Here is a 25,184-nt window from a genome sequence, read left to right as displayed (position 1 = left end):
TCCGGAACTGAGCCCTGTGTCTTTTTCCTCGACACTCTCTCTTCCTGCTTCTCTTATCTCAGTTAATAGAATCATCTCCCACCAGATACCCCATGTTGAAACTCTAGAATCTTCTTCCGTTCCTCCTCTTACACTCCATCAGCCACTCAGCGCCATCTTATCTAACACAGGACTATTTCTTCATTGTATCTATTATTCATTTGGCCCCCGAGTTAGTTTAGCTTTGGACCCTTATTTTTTCTATGACCGCCATCATCTTAGGATCCCACTCATCACTCTAACCACCTCCTCCCATTCTGTTGTCACTCACTGTGTCTGCCAACAGCGGCCCCATTACTGCCCCTCCACTGGCCTCCACCCTCCCGCCTCAGGATCTTTGCTTTGCTGTTTGCTCTGCTTGGGGATGGGCTAAGTAGCTCAGTCATGTCCAACTCTGTGTGACTCCATGAACTAGAGCCTGCCAGGCTTCTCTGTCCACGGGATTCTCTAGGCAAAAATCCACTGGAGTGGATTGCCATTCCCTTCTCCAGGGGATCTTCCCAACTCAGGGATCGAACTGGCGTCTCTTACATCTAACTTGCATTGGCAGGTGGGTTCTTTACCTCTGCTTGCCAAGTGGTGCTACTTGGGGATACTCTTCCCCAAATGTCTATACCATTCTCTTTCTCAAATTTTTTTTTTTTAATTTTTACTCAACTGTCACCCTCTCAACAAAACCTTTCAGAACTGTACTATCTAAAATGTTAAGCTTCTAACACTTGCTAACCCACTTTCCTGCTTTAATTTTCTTCTCAGTGAAAAGTGAAAGTCGCTTAGTCATGTCCGACTCTTTGTGACCCCATGGACTACTCAGAGCATGGAATTCTCCAGACCAGAATACTGGAGTGGGTAGCCATTTCCTTCTCCAGGGGATCTTCCCGACCCAGGAATCGAACTGGGGTCTCCTGCATTGCAGGTGGATTCTTTACCAGCTGAGCTACCAGGGAAGTTCTCTCCTAAGTACTCATTACCATCTAACCTACTATATATTTCTTTTAGTTTTTAATTAGAGGATAATTACTTTATAGTGTTGTGTTGGTTTCTGCCAGATAACAATACAAATTATATATATAAGTAATATACCCTCCCTCTTAGTCTCCCTCCCCTTCTTATCTCACTCTTCTAAGTCATCACGGAGCACCAGGCTGGCCTCCCTGTGTTACACACAGCTTCCCACTAGCTATCTGTTTTACACCTGATAGTGTATATATATCATGATATATATACACATGATAGTATATATGTGTCAATGCTACTTTCTCAATTTGTCCTACCCTCTCCTTCCCACCGCTGTGTGCACAAGTATCCTATTCTATTTTTTTACCTCTTTGTTTATTGCCTTTCTCCTCTGCTAGAAGATAAGCTTTATGACCATGAGGATTTGTTTTACTCATTTCTGTGTATCCAACATTTAAACAGTGCCTCACACACACAGTAGGTGCTTCATAACAAATGCATTAATGAACTGGTCTTCTCACCTTTGGTCTCTCCTCCATTCAATCTATTTCCCACTGCCATTTGATTTATCTTTTTTTTTTTAAGTACCCGTTTTATTACAAAACATTCACTCTCTGGCTGAAAAACTTTTATTATTTTCTTTATTTTATAAGATGAAACATAAATTCCTGAGGAAGGCACACCAGGCACTCTCTAACTGGCCCCAACGTACCTTTCCAGCCTCATGTCACCACCAAGGAAGACACACTTCAGTTACCACAAAACCTCACTGCTCCTTTCACACCTCCCTGTGTTGGCATACAGTCATCTGTCTGCACCGGTGTCCTTCTGGCTTTTCTCCACGTGGATAATTGTTTCATCCTTCATGACAGTACTGAACAGTCACTTTTAAAACTTCCCAATGCCACCTCCTCCATGCTCCCCTTGGTGCTGGACCTTCCTGTCTCATATACAAACTTTATCACAACGTGTTGTCATTGTCCACATGTCTGTCTCCCCCAAGTGTCAGTCACCTCTTTCAGGATGAGAAGCATACATAACTTATGTTCCTATCAACATCAAACCCTTTCAGACCTAGTGAAAGTGTGTGTTAGCTGTTCAGTCGCCTGGCTTTCCAGGTGGCACTAGTGGCAAAGAACCCGCCTGCCAATGCAGGAGACTTAAGAGATGTGGGTTTGATCCCTGGATTGGGAAGATCCCCTGGAGAAGAATATGGCAACCCACTCCAGTATTCTTGGCTGGTGAATCCCATGGACAGAGGACCCTGGCAGGCTACATTCCAAGGGGTCGCAAAGAGTCAGACATGACTGGAGTGACTTAGGAACACATACAGCTGCTCAGTCATGTCTGACTCTTTGTGACCCCATGGCCTATAGCCCACCATGGTCCTCTGTCCATGGGATTCTCCAGGCAAGAATACCAGAGTGGGTAGCCGTTCCCTTCTCCAGGGGATCTTCCCAACCCAGGGATTGAACCCAGCTTTCCTGCATTGCAGGCAGGTTCTCTACCCTCTGAGCTACCAGGAAAGTCCTTTCAGACCTAGGTACTTAATAAATAATCATTAGACCAGTGGTGCTGTCTGAATAATGGCTCCCAAAGACATCCATGTCCTGATCTCCAGAACCTGTGAATATGTTACTTTCTGTGGCAAAACGGACTTTGCAAGTGTGATTGAGTCAAGGATCTTGAGGTGACAAGATTATTTGGGATTGTCCAGGTGGTGACCAATGGAATCACCACAGTCCATAAAAGATGGAAGAAGGAGGCGAAAGAGCAGAGAAGTTGGAGTGAAGTCACTCCTGGAAGAAATGTGAGTGATCTCTAGAACTGAAAAGGCAAGGAATAGATTCTCCCCATAAAGTCTCTAGAATAGAAACACAGCCCTTCTGTGACCTGACACCTTGATTTAACGCCACGAGGCTTATTTTCTGATTTTGATCTACAGAACTGTAAGATGATATATTTGTGTTGTTTGAGCTACAAAGTTAGTGACAATATATTATAGCAACAATAAGAAATGAACAGAGCCAGTTTTGATGAAGAATCTTGGAGTGTGGCGAGCTGAAGGCTGTGTGAATAGGCCAGCTGGTGTGGAAGTGGCAGATCACCGTGAATGTTCCTGCTGTGTCAAGAAATAGACTTCATCTCCCAATACTGCTTCATCCCTTTGAGTCTGCGGTTCTTAAGGAATGGCAGACAAGGATGTATCTTGCACAAAACAGTAAGCTGTGCGAATTACCTGTTCGGCCTTCTGTTTGGGCTTCCTTGCTGAACAGGCCTCCGCTGACGGTCAGGATCTGTATCTTGTATTTCTTCCCTGGTGTTAGGTCTTCAAACTTGTGCTGCTTCGTGGCAGCCGCCTCTGATGTGTTACTCAGGAGGACCCCATTTTCACTCAGAAGTAGGATATCATATCTTTCTGCTATGCCAACAGCTTTTTGCCAACTTACTATTAAGGAATGACTACTGTATGCATTGTCTGCAGTTATTCCCTGGACAGACGCTGGGACTGCAAAAAAAAAAAAAAAAGAGAGAGAGAGAGAGAGAGAAGCAGGTTCCATCACTTAGGGCAAAGTAATCAGTTGAGAAAAACTTCCCTAAATCAACTGCAGATGGAAGATGATGCCTCATGGTTGCATTGACACTCTTCATGTGCCTTTCGGAGAAAGTACTGGTCTGGCCAAAATGCTCGTTCAGATTTTTCTGTAACACCCTATGGAATGGACTTTTGGGGCCAACCCAGTATTTCTTGACCTGAGTTATCCATATAACTGCTTAGATTCTCTATTTTTCCCCCTCTGATTTAGAAAGGATCTTGAAGTCAAACAAGTAGAAAAATCAGTGAGAGTGACACTGATAGGCAGAGTGATACATATCTAAGTATTTACAAAGTGGAAGAATGCTGAACAAACTTACATTCAATGAATATAGTTTGGATGACTGAATTACATTGTTTAGACTTTCCTTCCCAAGATTAACTCAGGTCAAAGCTTCAAGCCTTGACCTAAGCACTAGCATATAACAGTCTTTGTCCTACGGCTTCTGATGTGAAAGGCCAGATGGTATTGTTTATTAATAATATTTAGTGTTCTATGCTTATATTTTTTCTCATTCTACCCAGTCTCCTCAAGAGATCATATATACACTCCCATAATTTGAATTGTCACCCATGTGGTGATGACCCCCAGATTTAAACTCAGTTCAGATCTCTTTTCTAGTTTTGCAAATGACATTCCTCTCTGGATGTTCCACAGACTCCCAGCTCTCAAGATGCCCAAATCGAACTCCTCATCTCCCTTCCCCCACCTCCTTAGTGCTCTTTGTTTCTATCTCTTGGTCCAAGTCAGAAACTTGACTTGTCACCCTCACCCTTCTACATAATCAAGCATGAGTCCTGTCATTCCTGCATCTTAAGTCTTACATCTCTTGGGTCTCTCCACTTCTCTCCTTCTCTGCTGCACTAGCCTAGGGCAGTCATTTCTCACCCACAGCACTGCAAGTGTCTCTTGACCAGAGTTTCCTCATGTCCCACTGCTCCAAACTGCAGTGTTTGGCAGATTCTCATAGCACACAATGCTGAAGGCCCTTCATCGCTCTCTGTAATTCTATAATTTTAACAATGAGGCCCTTGGCAATTAGGTCCATCTACCTACTTGGCCACATGGCTCACATCTTTATTCTAGAAATAATGGTGTGTAGCTCTTCAAATGTGCCATGCATCCTCTTCCCTCCAGGCCTTCGCTTTTCTGCTTGAACCTGATCAATATATACTTCACCAGGATGATTTCCTAGTGTCTTTTTAAATGTTACTTTCTTCTGGAAGCCTTCCCTGACTCTTTTTTCCCCAAAATATTTATTTATTTATTTGGCTGTGCCAGGTCCTAGTTGCAGAATGCAGGATCTTTAGCTGTGGCATGTGGTGGCATGTAGGATCTAGTTCCCAGACCAGGAATTGAACCCAGGCCCCCTGTATTGGGAGCATGGATTCTTACCCATTGGACCACCAGGCAAGTCCCCCTGACTCTTTTTGCTTGCTTCTATAATATCCATTTTTTACTTTGAAGTGAAGTCTTAAACACTGGACCACCAGGAAAGTCCCTAAGGATCATTTTAGATGCCTGGTATTTACAGGGTGCTTCTAGTTTATTTTTGTTTTGAAAGCACTATATGAATAGTGTTATTAATATAAATGCAGATGGTGACTGCAACCATGAAATTAAAAGATGCTTACTCCTTGGAAGAAAAGCTATGACAAACCTAGACAGCATATTAAAAAGCAGAGACATTACTTTGCTGACAAAATTCCGCCTGGTCAAAGCTATGGTTTTGCCAGTAGTCACGTATGGATGTGAGAGTTGGACTATAAAGAAGGCTGAGTGCCAAAGAATTGATGCTTTTGAACTGTGGTGTTGGAGAAGACTCCCAACTGTGGTGTTGGAGAGTCCCTTGGACTGCAAGGAGATCAAACCAGTCAATCCTAAAGGAAATCGGTCCTGAATATTCATTGGAAGGATTGATGCTGAAGCTAAAACTCCAATACTTTGGCCACCGGATGCAAAGAACTGACTCATTGGAAAAGACCCTGATGCTGGGAAAGAGTGAAGGCAGGAGAAGGGGATGACAGAGAATGAGATGGTTGGATTGCATCACCAACTTGACGGACATGAATTTGAGCAAGCTCCGGGAGTTCGTGATGACAGGGAAGCCTGGTATGCTGCAGCCCATGGAGTTGCAAAGAGTTGGACACGACTGAGTGACTGAACCGAACTGATTAATATATAACTCAAAGGGCTTCCCAGGTGGTGCTAGTGGTAAAGAACCTGCCTGCCAAGGCAGAGACATGGGCTCAATCCCTGGGTCAGGAAGATCCCCTGGAGGAGGACATGGCAACCCACCCCAGTATTCTTGCCTGAGAATCCCATGGACAGAGGAGCCTGGCAGGCTATGGTTCATGGGGTTGCAAAGAGTTGGACATGACTGAAGTGACTTAGCATGCATTAATATAAACAGAATATTATTAATTTATCACAAATGAAATAGATGACATAAGTGTATTTTCCTTTAAATAATTTATAGAAAGGAGTAAACTTTTGAAAAATGCATAGGTTAGAAAATCAGCTATTTATATTCCTTGAGTGAGAAAAAAATCTATTCATATGATTTGGTTTCTAATTACCTTCTATTGCTTTGAACATCTCTATTAAAAAAGGAAAACGCAAAGAAAAAGATATGAGAAAAGCTCTTGAAACCACATTGAACTGTATAAATTTAGTGGTTTTGAATTTGGATATTGTCCATTTGTGAATGGCCCTGGAGAACTATCTGGCCCTTTTCCAGATGGACACTTACTTGTCCGCCCAAGCGCATCGATCTGGTTCTTCTGGGACCCACTGACAGAAGCGATCACGATCCGGTACTGCTCGCCAGCCTCCAGCCTCTGGAACGTGTACTCAGAGACGTACTTGAGGACAGTCTGAGACTCGACCATTCGATTTTGCCTGAATGCTGACACCATGTAGGAATCCACATCACCCCCACCAGGAGTCCAGTTCACTGTCAGGCTATCTGTTGCCCCGCTGGGAGAAATGTGAATATTTTTGACCACACTAGGAACTAAGAAAAGACAGTAAATTAAAAAAAAAAATCACTTGCAGAATGAGTTGTGGAAATTTTCAACTAAAAGTTTCATGCTTCCTACCTTTTGGCATCTACTGAAAGAATACATATGAAAAAATTGCTATCAGTCTACCATTTTTCTCTGACTTTTCTGCTTGAACTGAAGTTGATAGGGGAAATTTAGAGGGACATTAAGGCCAGTGAGTGGAAATGAAGAATGCCAGTTATACAGAGGGTGCTAATGAGACTGTCTTGGTCCAAGTCTTGTTTTCCTCATTTACTAGCTGTGGGACTATAGGCAAATTACTCAACCCCTGTAAGTTTCAATTTCCTCATCAGAAAAACAGCAGTGATAATAATAGTAACCAGTCCATGAAATTGTTAGGACTGAACAAAATTTCCACATAAAGTTCTTTGCTGTGGGTCCAGTTCACAGTAAACTCTTAATAAATGTTAGCTGTTAAAGTAACACTCCCAATAGAGTTCCAAAAAAGGAATACACAACCAACCAACCGACCGACCAACCAACCAACCCAGTTATTTCTACTTAATTTGTATGACTCACAGGCAACAGCTATTCACATCAATTCAATGCTTTTTTTTCAGAAACTTTTTCTTCTTCCCTACATCATACTTCAGTTTTGTCAAACCAGCTTGGACAACATCATTGTCACTATCGAGATAAACTCCTTTCTTCCCACTCCTCCCTCACCCCTTAGCCCTTCAAATCCTCAACCAGAACACTTGGCTACCCAACACGCTAAATACACCGCTCCATCTAGTCAGGTTCGAGAGAGCCGGATTTCCAATTACCTGTGAAGCCCTCAATGAAGGCTGACTGCTGGACATCTCCACTAATCGTCAAGACAAGAATTTTATACTTGCGCCCCGGGGTGAGGGAGGTGAATCGATACTCAGTTGCAGTACTGACAAGGTGAAAAGGAGGAAATACTTTCATATCGTTGAAGAGTAGCTGGATCTCGTACTGGTCGACATCCCCATCAGCTCGTGTCCATGTCACCCAAAGGTCCTCGGTGCTCCTGTTCTGCAGTGTGAGATCCTTGACAGCCTCTGGGACTACAAGAAGACATTTCGAGAAAGTGACTGATTAGAGTTTACTCCACAATAATTTATGAATCACATTCACAGAACTGGCAAACATCTCTCTTCCCCAAACAAACCACGTCAGCGACTTCACACATAATTAAACAAGAAAAATTGGAAGCCACTATTAAAATTGTAATTTTTTTCCTTACATAAATCTTATATGCTAAGTGTTGGTAGAATATAATTATAAAATGAGTTATGATCTCAATCATAAGATAAAACGAGATGTCTAGAACTTTAAATGCATGATGCAGGAGGACAGGGAAGTAAAATGCGAAATTTGGCCTTCCTGCTTGTCCACTATGCTCGCTTTTATCTGTCAATAAATATTCTGTGATTACAAGGTCCTGGCTTGGCTGAATGATGTTAAGTCCAAGTGAGACTAACTGGGAATATAATTTACTGATCAGTAAGTAGATAAAATTCAAGGTTCAGATAAATTATATACTCAATGACCTTTAAAGTCCCAACCAACCATCAAATTTTGCAATCTTTCCACTTACTTGTTCTTCCATTCCCTTGTTCACTGGCTTCATATTGTCCACTTTTTGTACTAACAGTAACACTGTACAACCGTCCAGGGACGAGCTTAACAAATATACACTCGTTTTCAGACTTGGGAATGCTTTTTGTTTGAATGAAGTTGTTCTTGTTTTTAATGGTGACTTCATAGTGATCAAAGTCTCCAGAGGCATGTACCCAGGATACCTTTAAATAGTCACTCCTGGCCGAGTTGCTGATGCTGACTCCCTGGACTTTGTTAGGCACTGAAAAAAGAGAACAGAAAACAGCTAGATATAGAATGATTCTGAGGGAGCCACTGATCACAAATGACAATCTCAGATGATAAAGGAAAGTGAGTAGATTTTTACTGTGTGCATTTAAAAGAAAAAAATCTTAGACCTTCAAATCACAAATTTCTGGAGAGGAAAGATGGTTATACTATTTGGAGTGATTAAATGTATCTTTTTTTAACAGAACCTGATGAATGAATTCTAATCCTATTGTTAGCCTATACAAAGTGTCAGTATAAGATGGAACATGAAATGTAATAACTGATGATTAATATGAATGATGGCAATGACATTAATAATTCCAGCATACCTTGGCAACTCAATATATGACAATAAGTTACCAACATGAGTATAAACAATCCAAAAGAAAATGGAAGAAGAGGAAGGACATGTGGTAACTGATACATGAAAATACGTTCAGCATCACTGGTGATCAAGGAAATGCTGGTTAGGGCCATGGTAAAATAGGATTTTACATCCATGTGGTTGACAAAATTTAAAAACCTGATAAAACCCAGTGTGAGAGAGAGTGCTCATTCACAGAAGACTGAATGAATGAAATGGTAAATAAACACAGTGAAACAGTATAGGGAAGTCATAATTAATTTTTCTTAACTCAAAACACAAAAATCTGGATTTCTTGTCCTTAAGAGCAAAACACAAAATATGGATGAATTTAATATTAAGTGAAAAAAATCTAAGTCCCAGAAGATTACATATTGCATGAAAATACCTATTTTATATCAAAACAACTGAAAATTTTAAAAATATATAATTTTAGGATTACATAAATAATAAAAGTGCAACATGGAAGGCAAGAGAGAAAAACAGGAGTCAAGACGATGGCTATCGTGGGATGGATTAGTGAGGAGGGAATCTCATGACTTGATGTGGATTATTAAGTCCCTAGCTTTTGTTCTGGGTAGTGCTTTCTGATGTACATATAAAATTATTAAAAATTATTAATTAAATGCCTAAAAAACAAAACTGGCAAAGTGGCAACCGACACACAGGACCCTGAGCCAAGAATTATGATTAATTTAATTTTGTGCACCTGACATTTCCCGTAACTATATAAATAAACAATTCTGTGAACCTATAGTTTTCCTCTCAATTGATCAATCAATCCATGAATGCTTGTTAACAGGAGCATTGTAAAATAAGCCAGTTCTGTATTTAGAGCATGATATCACAGATATTCTATTTTTTTATTTGGGGCTGTATTTTAATTCAAAAATAGACCCCAGATTAATTACTATTTGGCATAACTGGATTTTATAAATATTAATGAGAAGGAGAATTGAGAAGAGATATGCAGTCAGCCTGATCCAGGGTGCTAAACTCTATCTCAATGCCACCATGTTCTCTGGATCTGGGCAATCTCTGTGTTTGGTGTACGTCAAGGGATTTCTGCTCTGATCACATGCTAAGCCTATGTCCAGGTTTTCTCTCCCACATTTCCCCAAGCATGAAATGATCCAGAAACTTTAATATTTTGGTATCTAAGCTACATTTTTCATGATGCTTCTCACACCTACAAGTTGCACTATTATCCTTTGTTGCCTTATGTGTGCTGGGCTTTATAAGGGAATTTATCACACTCCAGATATGGAGAAAGAGAAGGTATGCTTTTTTTCCCAAGATGTTTACCTGGAACCCATCAGCATGTTGCTAGAATTTAGTCACCACAGACTTACAGAGAATACATTCCAGAGTGACACTGTTTGTATGGGCTAAGAAAGGTTGATGATCCAGGCAATTTACTGAAGACAAAGCAACTCTTCCAGGGAGAAAAACTAGGCTGAATACCATGCTAAGTCAATAAGGGGCTCTCCAGGTGGAACTGAGGGTAATTTGTGAGACTTGCCTTGATACACGGTGAGATGATGTGGCACAGAATTAGAAATACTGACATTATGACCAGAAATGTAGAACAAAAGCATTAGAAAAGGAAAGCGGCATTGAGACAATCAGCCAAAATCAACAAGGCAACAGCTCAGACACGACACTCCAGTTAAACTGATTTGTCAGGGGCAATGGTCTGCCTTGATTAGTCATGCGCCAAATCCAAGTTCATGCTGGTAAAGAATCAAAAGGGTGCTTTGAATAAAGACTTACTTTTCTTGCATTTAAAAACAATCTGAGCACAAGACCTTGCAACATGAAAGTCATGTGGACATGGAACAGTCATGAACTGACACCAAGGGAAAGAAAAGGGTTGGTGACTGGATGACATATCCTTTAATTTCTGGCAATTTTTAGGCTCCAAGTTAAATCAACATAAAACGCTGACATGAAGCTGCTTTGTAAATAGAAATCTGCTTTTCAGATCTAAGACAGTATTGTGCTTATCAGCATAATTAAACTTTCAATCATTTGAGGGTAAGGACTATCTCTTTATATCTCCAACTAGTGCTTTCAGAGAGAACATTATGTAATGGAAACAGCCCTTGAGTATGGTTGAGCTTGGGTACTGGTCAGCCATGTGACCTTTAGGAAGCCACAGTTTCTTTCTGGGGCTTTATCTCAAATGAGATGGAATTAGACCCCTCTACAGACACTTTCAATGTTAGCATGCTGCAGCAATGTGAATTGGTGGCTCTTAACTTTTTGAGGTTACAGAAATTGTGAGACTCTGATAAAAGGCCATCCACTCTTTCAAAGGAATGCACATACTTCCCCTGTCCCCAACAACTTCACAGAAAATTTTGGGGGTACTGTTTTCCAAAAGTCTACCTAATGAAGCACTGGGTAAAAACCTCCAGTCTAAGTGATTTCTGATTATTCATTCATCAAACATTCATTGAGTGCCTACTATTAGGCTCCAGATCTTATGCTGGGGCATTAAATGATATTAGTTGTCCCAGATCCTCATGGAAAACTGACATTTTAAAATGTAAATATCAGCCCATAGCTCAGCAGGAAAGATTTGACAAACATTAACAGCACCTTAAGCAGTAATCACAGATGTAAGCCCCAGGAGGTATAAGTAAATTGGGAAAATGGTAGCTGTCTAAATTTAGTCCTTTATAGCACATTAAAGACCAAGCCTTCAATGCCTTTGCTAAGATTTTGCTCCTAGCCTCAGAACAATAAAGTTTCACATTTTCACCTTATCTAAAAAAAGGATGAACAGTGGTCTTGAGCAACAGACATTTCAGGAAAAATTTCAGGACAGAGAACATTATACGCTCTTGGGTCATTCAGAACTGAGTTTAAAATCCAGGATGTGAAATGCCCTGGCTGTTTAACAAGTTAAACAACTGGGCAAGTTGCCTTGGACTTTGGTTCAACACTTATCACAACCTGTAAGATGGGAATAATAACAACTACCTCAATAAGGACTTTATAAGGATTAAATTAGTGAACATATATAAAGTCAAGGTCTAGCAACCAAAAAGTACTCCCTAAACAGAAATATTTGATACTATATTTAAATATACTATGAACTCTAGCCACAAAAATTGTGTTCATCTTATTCTGAAGGTACCATCTGCTCACATAAGGAACTTGTTGGGTCAAAATATGAGGACTCTAGAACGGTGTTGTGACCTCAGCAGTCCTTAATCCCATCCTTACAGAATTGCCGCAGATCTATGATGTCCTGAGGCGCTTCCTAGGTGGCGCTAGTGGTAAAGAGCCCACCTGCCAGTGCAGGAGACATAAGAGATGTGGGTTCGATCCCTGGGTCGGGAAGATGCCCTGGAAGACAGCATGGCAACCCACTCCAGTATTCTTGCCTGGAGAATCCCATGGACAGAGGAGCCTGCTGGGCTACAGTCCATGGACTCACAAAGAAGTGGACAGGACTGAAGCGACTTAGCACACACACATGCGTGCCTGATGCCCTGAACCACGTAGGTGGCTGGTTCTCAGAGAGTCTGTATCTCATGAAAGCCTCACCTGTCCGCTCTTGGCTGAAGGAATGACTTTCATAGCTGCCACTCCTCGTAGTTATGGTCACGTTGTAGAGGCGGCCTGGGGTGAGGGAGCTGAAGGAACACTCGCCGACGGACTTGGCGATCACCAGGGACTGAAGCACCCTGCCGTCATGGGAGAGTGTGACCACGTAATTATCCACGTCTCCGGGAGCAGGCAGCCAGGATATGCTGAGGTAGTCACTGCGGCCAGAGTTGTTTACCGTTACTCCACTCACACTGGAAGGGACTGGGATTTTAAAGAGGGGGAGAATATTTAAAAAGAAAAGCACAGTCAAATTGTGAGTCATTTACTGCGGTCAGCACAAACGGCGTGGACTCAGAAGATCTGATTACCTAGGAAGTGTCGAGGAAGTGTAAGGATTTCACGCTAGCTTTGGGAAGCTGAGAGTTCTTACCTCAGAAGGCTAACCAAAAGGAAAATGCAAGAAGTCTTTTGGATGCCTCAGCAATATAAGGATGCTGCTATTGAATTTTCATGGTGTGACTGTTTGCAGAGTATTGGAAGTGGAGGCATTTTTATGTGGGTGTGTCAGGAGGTTCCCTTTGCAGGACAGGGAACAAACATTAACATCCTAAATGTATGAGCTTGAATCCAAACCCACTGATGAAGAAAGGAGTTTGAGGGGAAAGGTATTCAAGATACAATGGCTTTTCTAAAAGTCTTAGACATTGGGATAGCTTCGATCTTGTGATTAAGTTATTTATTTCTGGGGTGTCTAATCATGAACACAGGTGAAGGGGTTGTATTTCCCTTTGCAAAGCATTTCCTGCCCTCTAGTGGTGAGAAATAAACTTAAATATCTATTCCATAAGCAACTAGTCTGGAGACCAGACTTGTGGGCACAAAGCCTTGTCGTGGAGATAATGACTTTTCTGGTGTCCACCATAATCGTACAAAAATAGAAAAGATGCGGATGCCTTTCAGGAGTTCCCCAGCTACTAGTACAGTCTGAAAATTAATCATTGTGATGCCGAATAATAGTTATACCCTGTATTAGAAATAAGTGCACATCAAACAGTACTGTCAGTAGTGAGTATCAGGATAAAACAGTATATATGAACTCCACTGCAGTTTTCATCATTGGTTGACTGACTTCAGGTAAATACTTTCATATAATTGTCAAAATCCGTACATCACATATAATTGATGGGATTTGGCTAGATGACCTCTGAGAATCCTTCTTATCTAATATGCTCCGACTTTGTGATTTAAGCCCTAAAGTCTTTTTTACATCTATAAGCACTTATCCATCACTGAAGATATAAACAGCACTCAATTGAATAATTTTGCTAATGCTGTTCCATGTATATGGACATTTCCTAGATATAACATTGAACTTTTAGCCATATTATTTGTGTATTGATGACTTCCTTCCTTCTTCCCTTCCTTCTTTTCTTTATTTTCTGTCCTTCCTAGTATCTGTACATCACATCCCTTGGTAGCTCCCAAAATAACTATGCTTGTTTTTCAAAACTCCTGGAAATATTTGCAACTACTAACATTTTATTAGAAAAGATATAATTATCAAAAATATAACCAAAAATATAAGCTCATGTTTAAAAAGACAGACATAAAATTAAAAGGCAGATATAAAACTTATTTTTCTTTAGAATTAGCATTTTTTTCAGGTTATAACTAGATTTGTTAAACACATTTGATATTTTAAATTTTAAATATTTTGCCACCTTATCTAAACTGGGAGGTTTTATATATATGTGTGTTTAAAATCTGTATAAGTATAAATGAATTATTTCAACCTTGACTAATACTTCAGCAAGTTGAGTAGATGGTAATGATTATCAAGGCTTTAGCCACCGAATTATTTTTACAATCTATCGTGTTCAAAATATACTAACCAAAGCACCTTTCAAAATTCTCAATATTATGTCTCTATAGTAATATTCCATTTTTCTCTTTTTTCTGCACTCAATGTGTTTGAATAAAATAACTGATGCTTGTATTTATTCATATCTTGTCCTCTCCTCAAAACTTTATAATCATTCTTCAAAGAATTTCTTGTCTATTTTTTGCATACTTTTATTATATAATGTTGGTCAAATACTGATACCTCTGTTGCCATTAAAACATAGTATAAAATAATTACAAGTCCCATTTATCAAGTGATCTCAGACACCAAACTATTTTAGTATAGCACAATAAGCTGGGTAGCCCTTGGGGTATTTTAAGATGGGAATTAACCTATGTAGCAGAATCTGACTACTTGCTTACCAAACCACTTCCTTTTCCTCTTGGACACACAGCTAGACTATACTGCCCAGACAGTCCTGCAGTGCAGTGTAGTCATACAACTGTTCCCGTTAAAGGAATGTGGGTGGAAGTGATGCGTTTACTTCCAGCTTTGGTAGTCTTTCTCCTCCCCATAATCTCCATCCTCTGGAGAGATGAAGAGACCTCTGAGGATCTAGAGGAAGGAAGAACCACAGATGGTAGGACCCTGGGTCCCTAAATTGCTGCTTGGAGAAGAACCAACCAATAGAGTTGTCCAATCAGGAACACCTACATTGTACAGTTGTATAAGCAGGAAATAAGTCAGTGTAATCTGACTAATGCAACTGCAACTCAATGGGAAATGGATGCAAGTTCCTTCTCAACTCTTCTCTTCAACTTATTTCTCCTTCCCCACTCTGATACCTGGTGTTGGCATGAATTACTGGGGATGGGAGAGAAAATGAAGGCTTAGAGAGATACGTTAATGGAGAGCTAGGGCCAGAATCTAGGCCTCTTGACCCCAAACTAAGCTTTTGGGTCCCCCAATCCAATTATGCTACACTGATGGATAGTGCCAAGAATCACTAAAGGAGAAGAAAGAAGACATCGGGAAGAACAGCATCAGTTGCCACGGAAATGACAGAAATGAGCAGACATCAGTGAATTTCTACCTAGACAAGAAATAGCTTTTCAGCGACTTAGTTGGTCTTTTGGGAGAGTTAATGAAGTTAATGGTCCTTGGATTCAATAAGCAGATGAGATTCATGATTTTAGAAAAGGACATAACTGTGGATATAGGCTGCTGATACTCAGAATCTGAGCATTGAAAATATAGAGGGATGAGCCTGACATCCAACTTCTTATAATCATATGAAATTAAATAGGCAAAGTCACTGACCTGATTCTGAGGTCACTAATAATTATTAAAGCTTCTATTGGATTTATTTAACTGTTTTCCTTTCTAAGAAACTGGAACATACGTTTTATATTGTATTTAGATTCTTTCTTTGTGTTGTGTAGAAAATTATATTCCTTTCTTTGGTGCTGCACCTCTGTCGGACACATATTGCCATAAGGTATTTATTTGCTTACTTGGCTCTCTGCCCTATTTGACTATGAGCTCTTTAAGGTCAAGGAACACTGTTTAGGTGGCATACAGTATTAAACACTGTTTAATGTTGCCCATGAAAATATGTGGGATTGGGGAATTTTATTAACTTTCAACCATACAAGTTGAAGATCATTGTTTTTTCTGTCTTGAAACAAAGAATAAGAAAGAGAATGGAAGATATGTTTTAAAAAAAAAAGTTTATGACTTGCTTACCTTAATCTGACATAAAAATTTCAAAGAAAACTAGCTTGATGAAGGAATAAACTTAGGCAGCAAATGACTATTGTGTCATCATTAAGGTTTTCCAGGAGTTCTGACACAAGTATTAGAGATTTTAGAAAATTTGGTATTCATTCTTTCCTCTCTCACTCATCCTCCAATTTCCATTCCTGGGAAATCACCATGTACTATCTAAATAGTATTGAAACTTGGCTTTTAGGAAGGTCTGAGTTGGGCCTGTCTTTAGGATGTTTTAAGACTTCTAGGATATACTCTGGAGGTTCCATGTGCTCAGATACCTGTAGGCCACACTCTTCTTACCTGTCCTTCCCTCCACCACCACTTGCCGGGAAGAGATCCCTCCGCTTACTGTTGTCACCACCACGGAGTAGAGGCTGCCTGACTTGAGGGAGTGGAAGCTGTATCTGCTGGTATCACTGGAGACACTTTCATTTTTGATGACCACGTTTTCATGGATCAGTAAGACTTGGTAGAACTCGACGCCTCCCAAGGCCTGGGTCCAGTTAGTAAACAGACTGCTTGTTGTCCCTTGGTTGGCCACATGCAAACCAGTCACTTGGGCAGGCACTAAAATGGAGCAGAGAGGGAAGAAAAAACAGGTGATACTTCATTACCCTAAGGAAGTGTGACAAAAAGGAGTAAAAAGGGAGGCAGTTTTGAAAATGCTAAAATATATACATATACTTTGATATAGACAGCCACCTTTATTTTCTGTGACATATGGAGAACTAGTCCCCTACAGAGACTCCATCATTCTGAAAAAGCTGCTTATGTGGAAAATCAAAATTATTTCATATCCAAGGATAAGATGTATGCCTATTAAGTATTTTTTATTTTAAATTGTAAATAATAAAAGGGTGCTATTTTTGACAATTGCTTACCTAATGGGATTTCACCTGTCCCTACTCAATGAGAACTGAAAGTCACATTATTTACTGGATGGTTGTTATGGGGTGGTATTGGGAAATCCCTTCAACCTGATGATTAGATTGTAGTCTAGGAAACTGGTAAGTCTTTACTGGCACATTCTCAAGAGGCCCATTCTTATTATACATATGTGAGTGAGTGAAAGTTGCTTAGTCATGTCTGACTCTGCAACCCCATGGACTGTACAGTCCATGGAATTCTCCAGGCCAGAATACTGGAGTGGATAGCTTTTCCCTTCTCCAGGGGATCTTCTCAACCTAGGGATCGAACCTAGGTCTCCCACATTACACATGGATTCTTTACCAGCTGAGCCACAAGGGAAGCCCTATTCTACATGAAAATGCTACAATAATATACATTATAGTATTAAATAATAATAATAATGATAACAACTGAATCAATTATCAAAAAGTGTAATTGGCCTATACAACGGAGCTAGGAAAGAGTCATTCTGGGGTCCAAGGCCAGATCTGTCTCACCTGTGAGCTAGTGCCCTTTACCTAATTTATAGCCATTGTGATTTTTAACATGTCTATTAACAAATCTTTTTACACAGATCTTGAAGTTGGCACTTGATCAACATTTCCTTTGTGCCTCTTCCCAGCATTATGATAGATAATCAAAGGGATTAGAACCTTGGCACAACCTTTCTCAGAAATCACCGACTTTTTGATTAAAATATAAACATATTCATTAAAATATTTTACTGTACATGGACTGAAAGATTCAATTCTAATTCTAAATTACATGTGGAAAGCAATGAAATTATATGCCCAAATAATTTTGAAAAACAAAAGTAAAGTTGAAGGACTAACATCACCTGATTTCAAGACTTCTAGAAAGCTACAGTAATGAAGACAGTGTGATGTTGGAAAAAAAGTAGACAGACAGACTAACGGAAAAAAATTGAGGATTCAGAAATAGAACAACACGTTATAGTAGACTGATGTTTTTTTAAAGATGCAAGGGCAATTCAGTGAAGAAAGGAGAGTCTTTTCAACAAAGAGGATTAGAACTACTGGCTATCCATGCGCAAAGAAAGAAACCTTGCCTCATATCTCACATATATACAAAAATTCAAAATTGATAATACACCTAAATTTGTAACCTAAAACTACGAAACTTCTAGGAGAAAATTTTGATGACCTTGTGTTAGACAAAGATTTCTTAGATATGACACCAAAAGCATATTCATGAAAGAAAAAATTGACAAATTGGACGTCAAAGTTAAAAACTTATGTTTTGCAAGACAAACTAATAATTAAGGAAAAGAGAAGCCAGAGAAGGAGATCAAGATGGTGGGACAAGAGGACAGAGAGCACAATGAAAAAGTGGAGGAACTACTCTCAACTGAAAAGAAACAGTAAATCCCTAAAAAAATGAATGAAACAGAAATAAACAATTTACCAGGCAAAGAATTAAAAACATTGGTTAACAAAAATGTTAACTGAATTAGGGAAAAAAATTATCTAAACAGTGAACATTTTAACAAGGAACCAAAAAATATAAAATAGATCCAACCAGAAATGAATAACTCAATAGCTGAAATAAAAGAAAAAAAAAAAAACACTAAGAAGGAAGGAGGGGCAGATTTAGTGGAACACATAAGTGATCTAGAAGGCAGAATAATGTAAACTACTCAATCAGAACAAAGAAAGAAAGAAAAACAAATTTAAAAAAATGAAAGCAATTTAAGAGATGTCTGGAATAACATTAAGTGTTCCAACACTTGCATTATAGGGGCCCCAGAGGTGAAGAGAGAGAAAAGAGGATTGAAAATGTATTTGATGAAATTACATCTGAAGACTTCTCAAGCATGAAGAAAGAAACAGATACGCAGGTTCAGGAAGCACAGAGGGTCCCAAATAAGATGAACCCAAATAGAGCCATTCCAAGACACAGCATAATTAAAAAGGCAAAAGCTAAAGAGAAAATTCTAAACGCAATAAAAGAAAAACAAAGACTCATACACAATGGAATCCCTATAAGGCTGTCAGCTGATTTCTGTGCAGAAATATTCCAGGCCAGAAGGCAGAGGCATGATACGTTCAAAGTGCTGAAAGGGAAAAACATCCAACCTAAGACTGGATGATTATCAGTTAAAATACCCAGCAAGATTATCAGTTAAAATAGAAGTAGAGATAAGCAAAAACTAAAAGTTCATCAATACTACATATACCCTAAAAGAAAAGTTGAGGGGTCTTTTCTAAATAGAAAAGAAGAATCTATAGGAAATGAAAAACTCCCAGTAGAAAAGGCAAATATATAATAAGAATGAAGGATCAGCCACTTAAATAAGCCAGTATGTACATTAAAAGACAAAAAATTGTAAATGCAACTACAATAACCATATACAATTAAGGGATAAGCAAAAGACGTAAAATAATGGTATCAAACCCACAAAATGTGGGGTAGGAAAGTAAAAAACGTAGGTCTTTCAGAATGCATGTGAACTTAAATGACTACCAGTCTAAACCAAGTAGATATAATTATAGGTCAGCAGCATATGTGAATCCCATGACAACCACAAAACAAGAAGGATAAAATATCAAAGAATAAACTTAATCAAGGAGGTGAAATATAGTCTGAAAACTATAAAAACATTGATGAAGAAAACTGAAGATGATACAAAGAAATGGAAAGATATCCCATGCTCTTGGATTAGAAGAATTAATATTGTTTAAAATGGCCATACTACCCAAAGTAATCTATGTATTTAATGCAATTACTACCAAAATATCCATGACAGTTTTTACAAAGCTGGAAAAAATAATCCTAAAATTCCCATGAAATCACAAAAACCATGAATTATCAAAGTAATCTTGAAAAAAAGAACAAAGTTGGAGATACCAAGCTCCCAGAGTTCAGATTATACTACAAAGGTACAGTAATCAAAGCAATATGATACTGGCACAAAAAGAGACACACAGATCAATAGAACAGAACAGACAGCCCAGAGATAAATCCATACACGTATAGCTATTTAATCTATGGCAAAGGAGGCAAGACTATACAATGAAGAAAAGATATTCTTTTCAACAAGTGGTGCTGGGATAACTAGACAGCTACATGTACAAAAATGAGATTAGAACATTTCATCACACTACACACAAAAATAAAATTGATTAAAGACCTAAATGTAAGATTGGAAATTATAAAACTTCTAGAAGAGAACATAGGCAGAACACTCTTGACATAAATTGTAATAATATTTTTCTGGATTTGTCCCCTAAATGCAAGAGAAATAAAAGTAAAAACAAATGAGACGTGATTAAACTCAAAAGCTTTCGCACAACAAGGGAAATCACTATAAAAACACTTTCATTTCTGGCACAAACCATGAAAATCCCCCCAATAAACACAACTGCACATGCTGGACAAAACATAAAAATGTAAATATATGAATGAGTTGCCAAGAATGTAATGAATTCTCAGAAACCTATAATAAAGTGAGAGAGATAACTGGATAGCTGAAGTAGACTTTCACCATGAGGGCACCTTTCAAATATAAATCTAAGCTTTGATTTTATAGCTTTGCTGAAACTATGAATAGGACTTTCCCAGGGTGAGGAACCTCATAGGTGACTCTGCATAATACTGAATGCTGAAAGCTTACATTCTAAATGCAAGCGAAATAAATATTTCCTCCCTGTTCCCCATATACTTCAGCCTCCTTAGTATTGGGAGAAAAAAAAAACTTCCACTGAGAATTCATCACATTTTCAGTGAGTTTGCAACCCAAATTCATAAAACCTGGGTGATCAAAAACCTCAAGCTGATAATTTCGATTAAATGTCTGAGTTGCTAGAAATCCTGTGCACCTCAAAGAATCTCAAGAAAAGAAAATTCTTTCTGAAACCTATCTCAAAGAATTCCCACAAAATAAAAATCCAAGATATATGATATGTGATAAAGCATCACAAACATTTGAGGAAGTAAAGAACCATGGGCAAAGGCAGACAAGTCAATAAACAATAGGACTGAACTCCTGATGATTTCAGATGTTGCACTGATCAGACATAGATTGAAAATAAAAGTCATTAATTTACTTATAGTAATAGAGGGGGGAGAATGGAAAGAGCAATAGAATATAGAACAGATTTGAAAGACAACCAAAGAAAATATTTAAAAGTGAACATAACAAATTTTAAAACTCAATGGGTGGACTTTCAAGCAGATGAGATAACACTAAAAAAAAAGAATTAATAAACTAAAACTAAGATCTAGGAAATTATCCAGACTATAGCCCAGAGAGCAAATATATGGAAAACATGAAACATGAATGTATATATATATATATATATACAATGCCCAGTATGCCCTGTACTGAATAGGCTCTTAATGAACATTTATAAGATGAAATGTTACATAATTCAGCAAACAGGATACTTTTAAAGTCTAAAATTTATTTAAAAATATTACCTGTTCTTCCTTCTGTTAAAGATGAATTTTTGAGGTCTCCACTAATACTGGTGACTGTAGCTTTGTATTTTCGTCCAGGCACCAGGTCAGTAAAAGTGAATTCTTTGGCATCTCTGGGAAGCAACTTATTGATGAGTAAGAGGTCTCTGTCAACGAGTGAAATGATGTATTTATCCCATTCTGCTGCAGGGGTCTGCCACATGACGCTCAGTGAGGTTTCATTGGCATGTTTGACACGAAGATGAAGGACAGCCAGGGGGACTGAGGAAAAAGCAGTAGACATTTGGGTCATTTGGGTGTTGGAGAAGACTCTTGAGAGTCCCTTAAACTGCAAGGAGATCAAACCAGTCAATTCTAAAGGAAATCAATCCTGAATATTCATTGGAGGGACTGGTGCTGAAGCTCCAATAGTTTGGCCACCTGATGTGAAGAACCGACTCATTAGAAAAGACCCTGATGCTGGGAAAGATGGAGGGCAGCAGGAGAAGGGCATGACAGAGGATGAGACGGTTAGATGGCATCACTGACTCAATGGACATGAGTCTGAGCAAGCTCTGGGAGATGATGAAGAACAGTGCATGGTGTGCTGCAGTCCATGGGGCAGAAAAGAGTCAGACACAACTGAGCAACTGAACAACAACGTCTGGGTCATTGATTTACTCGGATACATTTGAATGTTCTTTACAGATCTGCTCCCTTCCATCCACAGGAGTGTTCTAGTTGAATATTTCTTTTCTGAATGCTTATAAGCATTTAGCAAAAAAAAAAAAAGCTAATCACAAAAAACTTTGTGTAATATAACCAGAAATAAGGATTCAAAAGAATACTCTTGGAAATTACTGGGTCATTTATTTTTGATCATCATCCAGGAGATATTAACAATTGGAAAATGAAGAGATGACTGGAAGACACAGTTGGCAAGCTACCAAGACATGTCTTGGTCCTTTTCTTTGACATTCTTCTAAGAACACTGCATCAGTGTAGTTATTTCCTGATTATCAGGCAAGACTAAGAGAATATATTTGAATTTCACTCTAAGTGTGGCGTATCCCATGTCACAGGGATTTTTATAGAAATGTTGAGCTTAGAGGTCAACTCTCTTATTTGAAAATTGAGGAAATGGACTCAAAGAGGTTGTGACTTGGCCTTGGAATTACAGTGTAATGGTGACAGCAAGAATACCGAAATCCACGTCTCAAAAACATCACTCTCCTCTGCCCTAAAGTCTGAGTATATCCCTCACTGCTTGAACAACTCTTTTGTTGTACCTGAAACTCCCCCATTAGTCAGAAGTGGGTCAAGGCAGTGGTTCTCTAACACTAACTACCAAGAAATAGTTATCAAATATCTACTTTGTGGGGAGGATTCCCCCAGATTGTTTCCTTATTCTTTTGATGTTATAAAAGGTTCTTCTTTGATACAACAATGGACTTACTAGCGGAAGTGATTTCTATTGTTCTAATTTGACAAAATAAATATTACCAACCTATTTCAGTCTACCAGTCTAAAATGTCTCAAATCCAGGGAATGCTGGGGTAAGACATTGATAGCTACCTAGGTTACTTGGATGAAGGTCCAAATTGAGGTTCTGTCAGTCATTAACACCATAATATTTGCTTACCTGTCCTGCCGTGGCAACGCGTAGAATTCTTCAGATTTCCGCTCTCAACAGTGACTTCTACCTCATACTGTCTTCCCGGTATAAGCCCCACGTCATCTATGACATAGTGTGTTTCCTCCTTTCCCACGGTGATGTTGAGCAGCACCGAAGAAGCATTCCAGAGCAGGATACGATACTGCTCCCAGTCTCCAGCAGGGGGCGACCAGCTTACGACCAGAGACTTCGTAGATCCATTGCTATTTGCCTCCAGGTCCCCAACTTTCTGTGGAACTGAACAGTGAAATGACGTCACAAGGAGACACGAAAATCCAAAGGTAAGGATACTCGTTCACTTTCCATGGGCAACAGTAGATAAGAAATCTAATAGTAGCAATTCAAAACATTTCTATTTCCTCCTGATGTTTGTGAATTGCAAGTGAGTAATTTGGAGCCATCTGACATGTGAGAAATGTTTGCTAAAATCATTTTAGCAATATATCAGTAATGTGATCTTCTGTAACACTATTAACCTGGTGATACAAACGCTGAGTTTTTTTGATTGCACACCAGCCCTACAGACAATATTGATGTTGCTTCTAAGGACAGTGACATTGATGGATGTGGCATCTTTTGGAAGACAGTGGTCACAAAACCTTTCTTTTTTTTCCAATTGAAAAGATTAATCTTCTTGCAATATAACTCTGATCTTATTATTCCTTTGCTCAAAAACATTCAAGGTTTCTCCATTAACTACAGAAAAAAACATCAAGTCTTTGATGCAGAGTTTGTAGCTCTCCCAAATCAGAGCCCAGATCCCGCTAGTCTTCACTCTGACTTCTCCCTGCAGGGCCCCTCCCTCATTCCCCACTCTTGAATGCTGGCCTCCAGTTTCTCATCCTTAGACCTTAGATCTCCTGGGCTCCTCTGCCGCTGTGTCTTTGTTTTTATTATTTCCTATACCTCAAATGCCCTTCCCTCTTTTCCCTCTTAACTTGCTAAGAGCATCATATTTTAAAAATCCCAGTTAAAGGCCATTGCCTCCCCAAAATCTTTACTGATCTTCTGAAGGAGAGCTTCTCATTTCTTTCTGACCATATTTATGGCTCTTACCTGGCATCTCCAATAACACAGACAATGAACCCTGGAATCAGACAGCCTGGTTTAAATACCACCACTTACTTGTTGAATGACTATGGACAAGTTATTTGACCTCTCTGAATTATCTATAAACTGGTGATAACAATAAGACCTCTAGTGATTTTGGTGAAAACTGAATGAAATAATGCTGTGAAGTGTTCAGTCAGTGCCTGATCCATGGAAACATCAATACAATTACATCATTAAATGTAATTTAATGTAATATTTTTAAAAATTGTGTGCATATTCTACATTTGTGTGATTAAAATGTAACTTCCATAAAAACAAGGGTTAGCAAAGTAACTATTGATTTTTCAGGCCATATATTTCTCTTATATTTTTCTTTTTTCTTTCTTTCTTTTTAAAGCCTCTTTAAAATGTAAGAACCACTCAGTTTGGGGTTACACAAAAACAGGTCACAGACCATATTTGGCTGAAGGGTGTAGTTTGCTGAACCCTACCATCTTAACAACTCTGAAAGTGCATGATACTATAACTTTTACAAGGAAGGCAATGAATAAATGTTTGGTGGCATAATAAAATGATTTATGGAAAACATGGTTAAGACCCCAATGCTGGGGAAGAATGAAGGCAGGAGGAGAAGGGGACGACAGAGGACAAGATGGTTGGATGGCATCACCAGCTCAATGGACATGAGTTCGAGCAAGCTCCAGGATATAGCGAAGGTCAGGGAAGCCTGGTATGCATGGGGTCACAAAGAGTTGGACATAACTGAGTGACTGAACAACAAACACAACAAAGCCCTCATTATAAGAGTTGATCAGGAATGTTTTCTTGATTAGTATCAGTTCTAATTCATTGATGCTACTTAAGTAGTGTGACATGAAAGAGCACAGGGCAGAGCCAGTAATACAGATCGTTCAGAAATCAATCCAAATCCATTTGCTGAAAAAACTCATATGAATGCAATGAACCCTCTGCTTGACTCTGCACAAGGGGTCCTCACTCATAGACACTCTCAGTCTACATAGGAATGATGTAGACTATACTTCCCAAGGTGGGAAAATTTTTTCCTTCTAACTTATTTTGAGAAATCTGTATG

The 25,184-nt window shown here is 39.1% G+C and overlaps 1 protein-coding gene across 2 annotated transcripts in view; it reads right to left on the bottom strand.

Annotated features, from left to right (window-relative positions):
- PTPRB (protein tyrosine phosphatase receptor type B) overlaps positions 1 to 25,184 on the bottom strand; it is a 124,733-nt gene that overhangs the window by 49,038 nt on the left and 50,511 nt on the right. For both annotated transcript variants that reach the window (XM_061129936.1, XM_061129943.1), the window contains 8 exons: positions 23,006 to 23,275; positions 21,385 to 21,645; positions 16,336 to 16,602; positions 12,417 to 12,680; positions 8,223 to 8,486; positions 7,426 to 7,689; positions 6,346 to 6,609; positions 3,236 to 3,505 (listed from right to left, as the gene is read on the bottom strand). In XM_061129936.1, coding sequence (XP_060985919.1) covers positions 3,236 to 3,505; positions 6,346 to 6,609; positions 7,426 to 7,689; positions 8,223 to 8,486; positions 12,417 to 12,680; positions 16,336 to 16,602; positions 21,385 to 21,645; positions 23,006 to 23,275 — 2,124 coding nt within the window. The remainder of the gene's footprint in view (positions 1 to 3,235; positions 3,506 to 6,345; positions 6,610 to 7,425; positions 7,690 to 8,222; positions 8,487 to 12,416; positions 12,681 to 16,335; positions 16,603 to 21,384; positions 21,646 to 23,005; positions 23,276 to 25,184) is intronic.

This window comes from Dama dama, chromosome 3 (assembly GCF_033118175.1).
Source record: "Dama dama isolate Ldn47 chromosome 3, ASM3311817v1, whole genome shotgun sequence".
NCBI lineage: Eukaryota > Metazoa > Chordata > Mammalia > Artiodactyla > Cervidae > Dama > Dama dama.
This window is presented reverse-complemented; position numbering and strand designations above follow the sequence as displayed.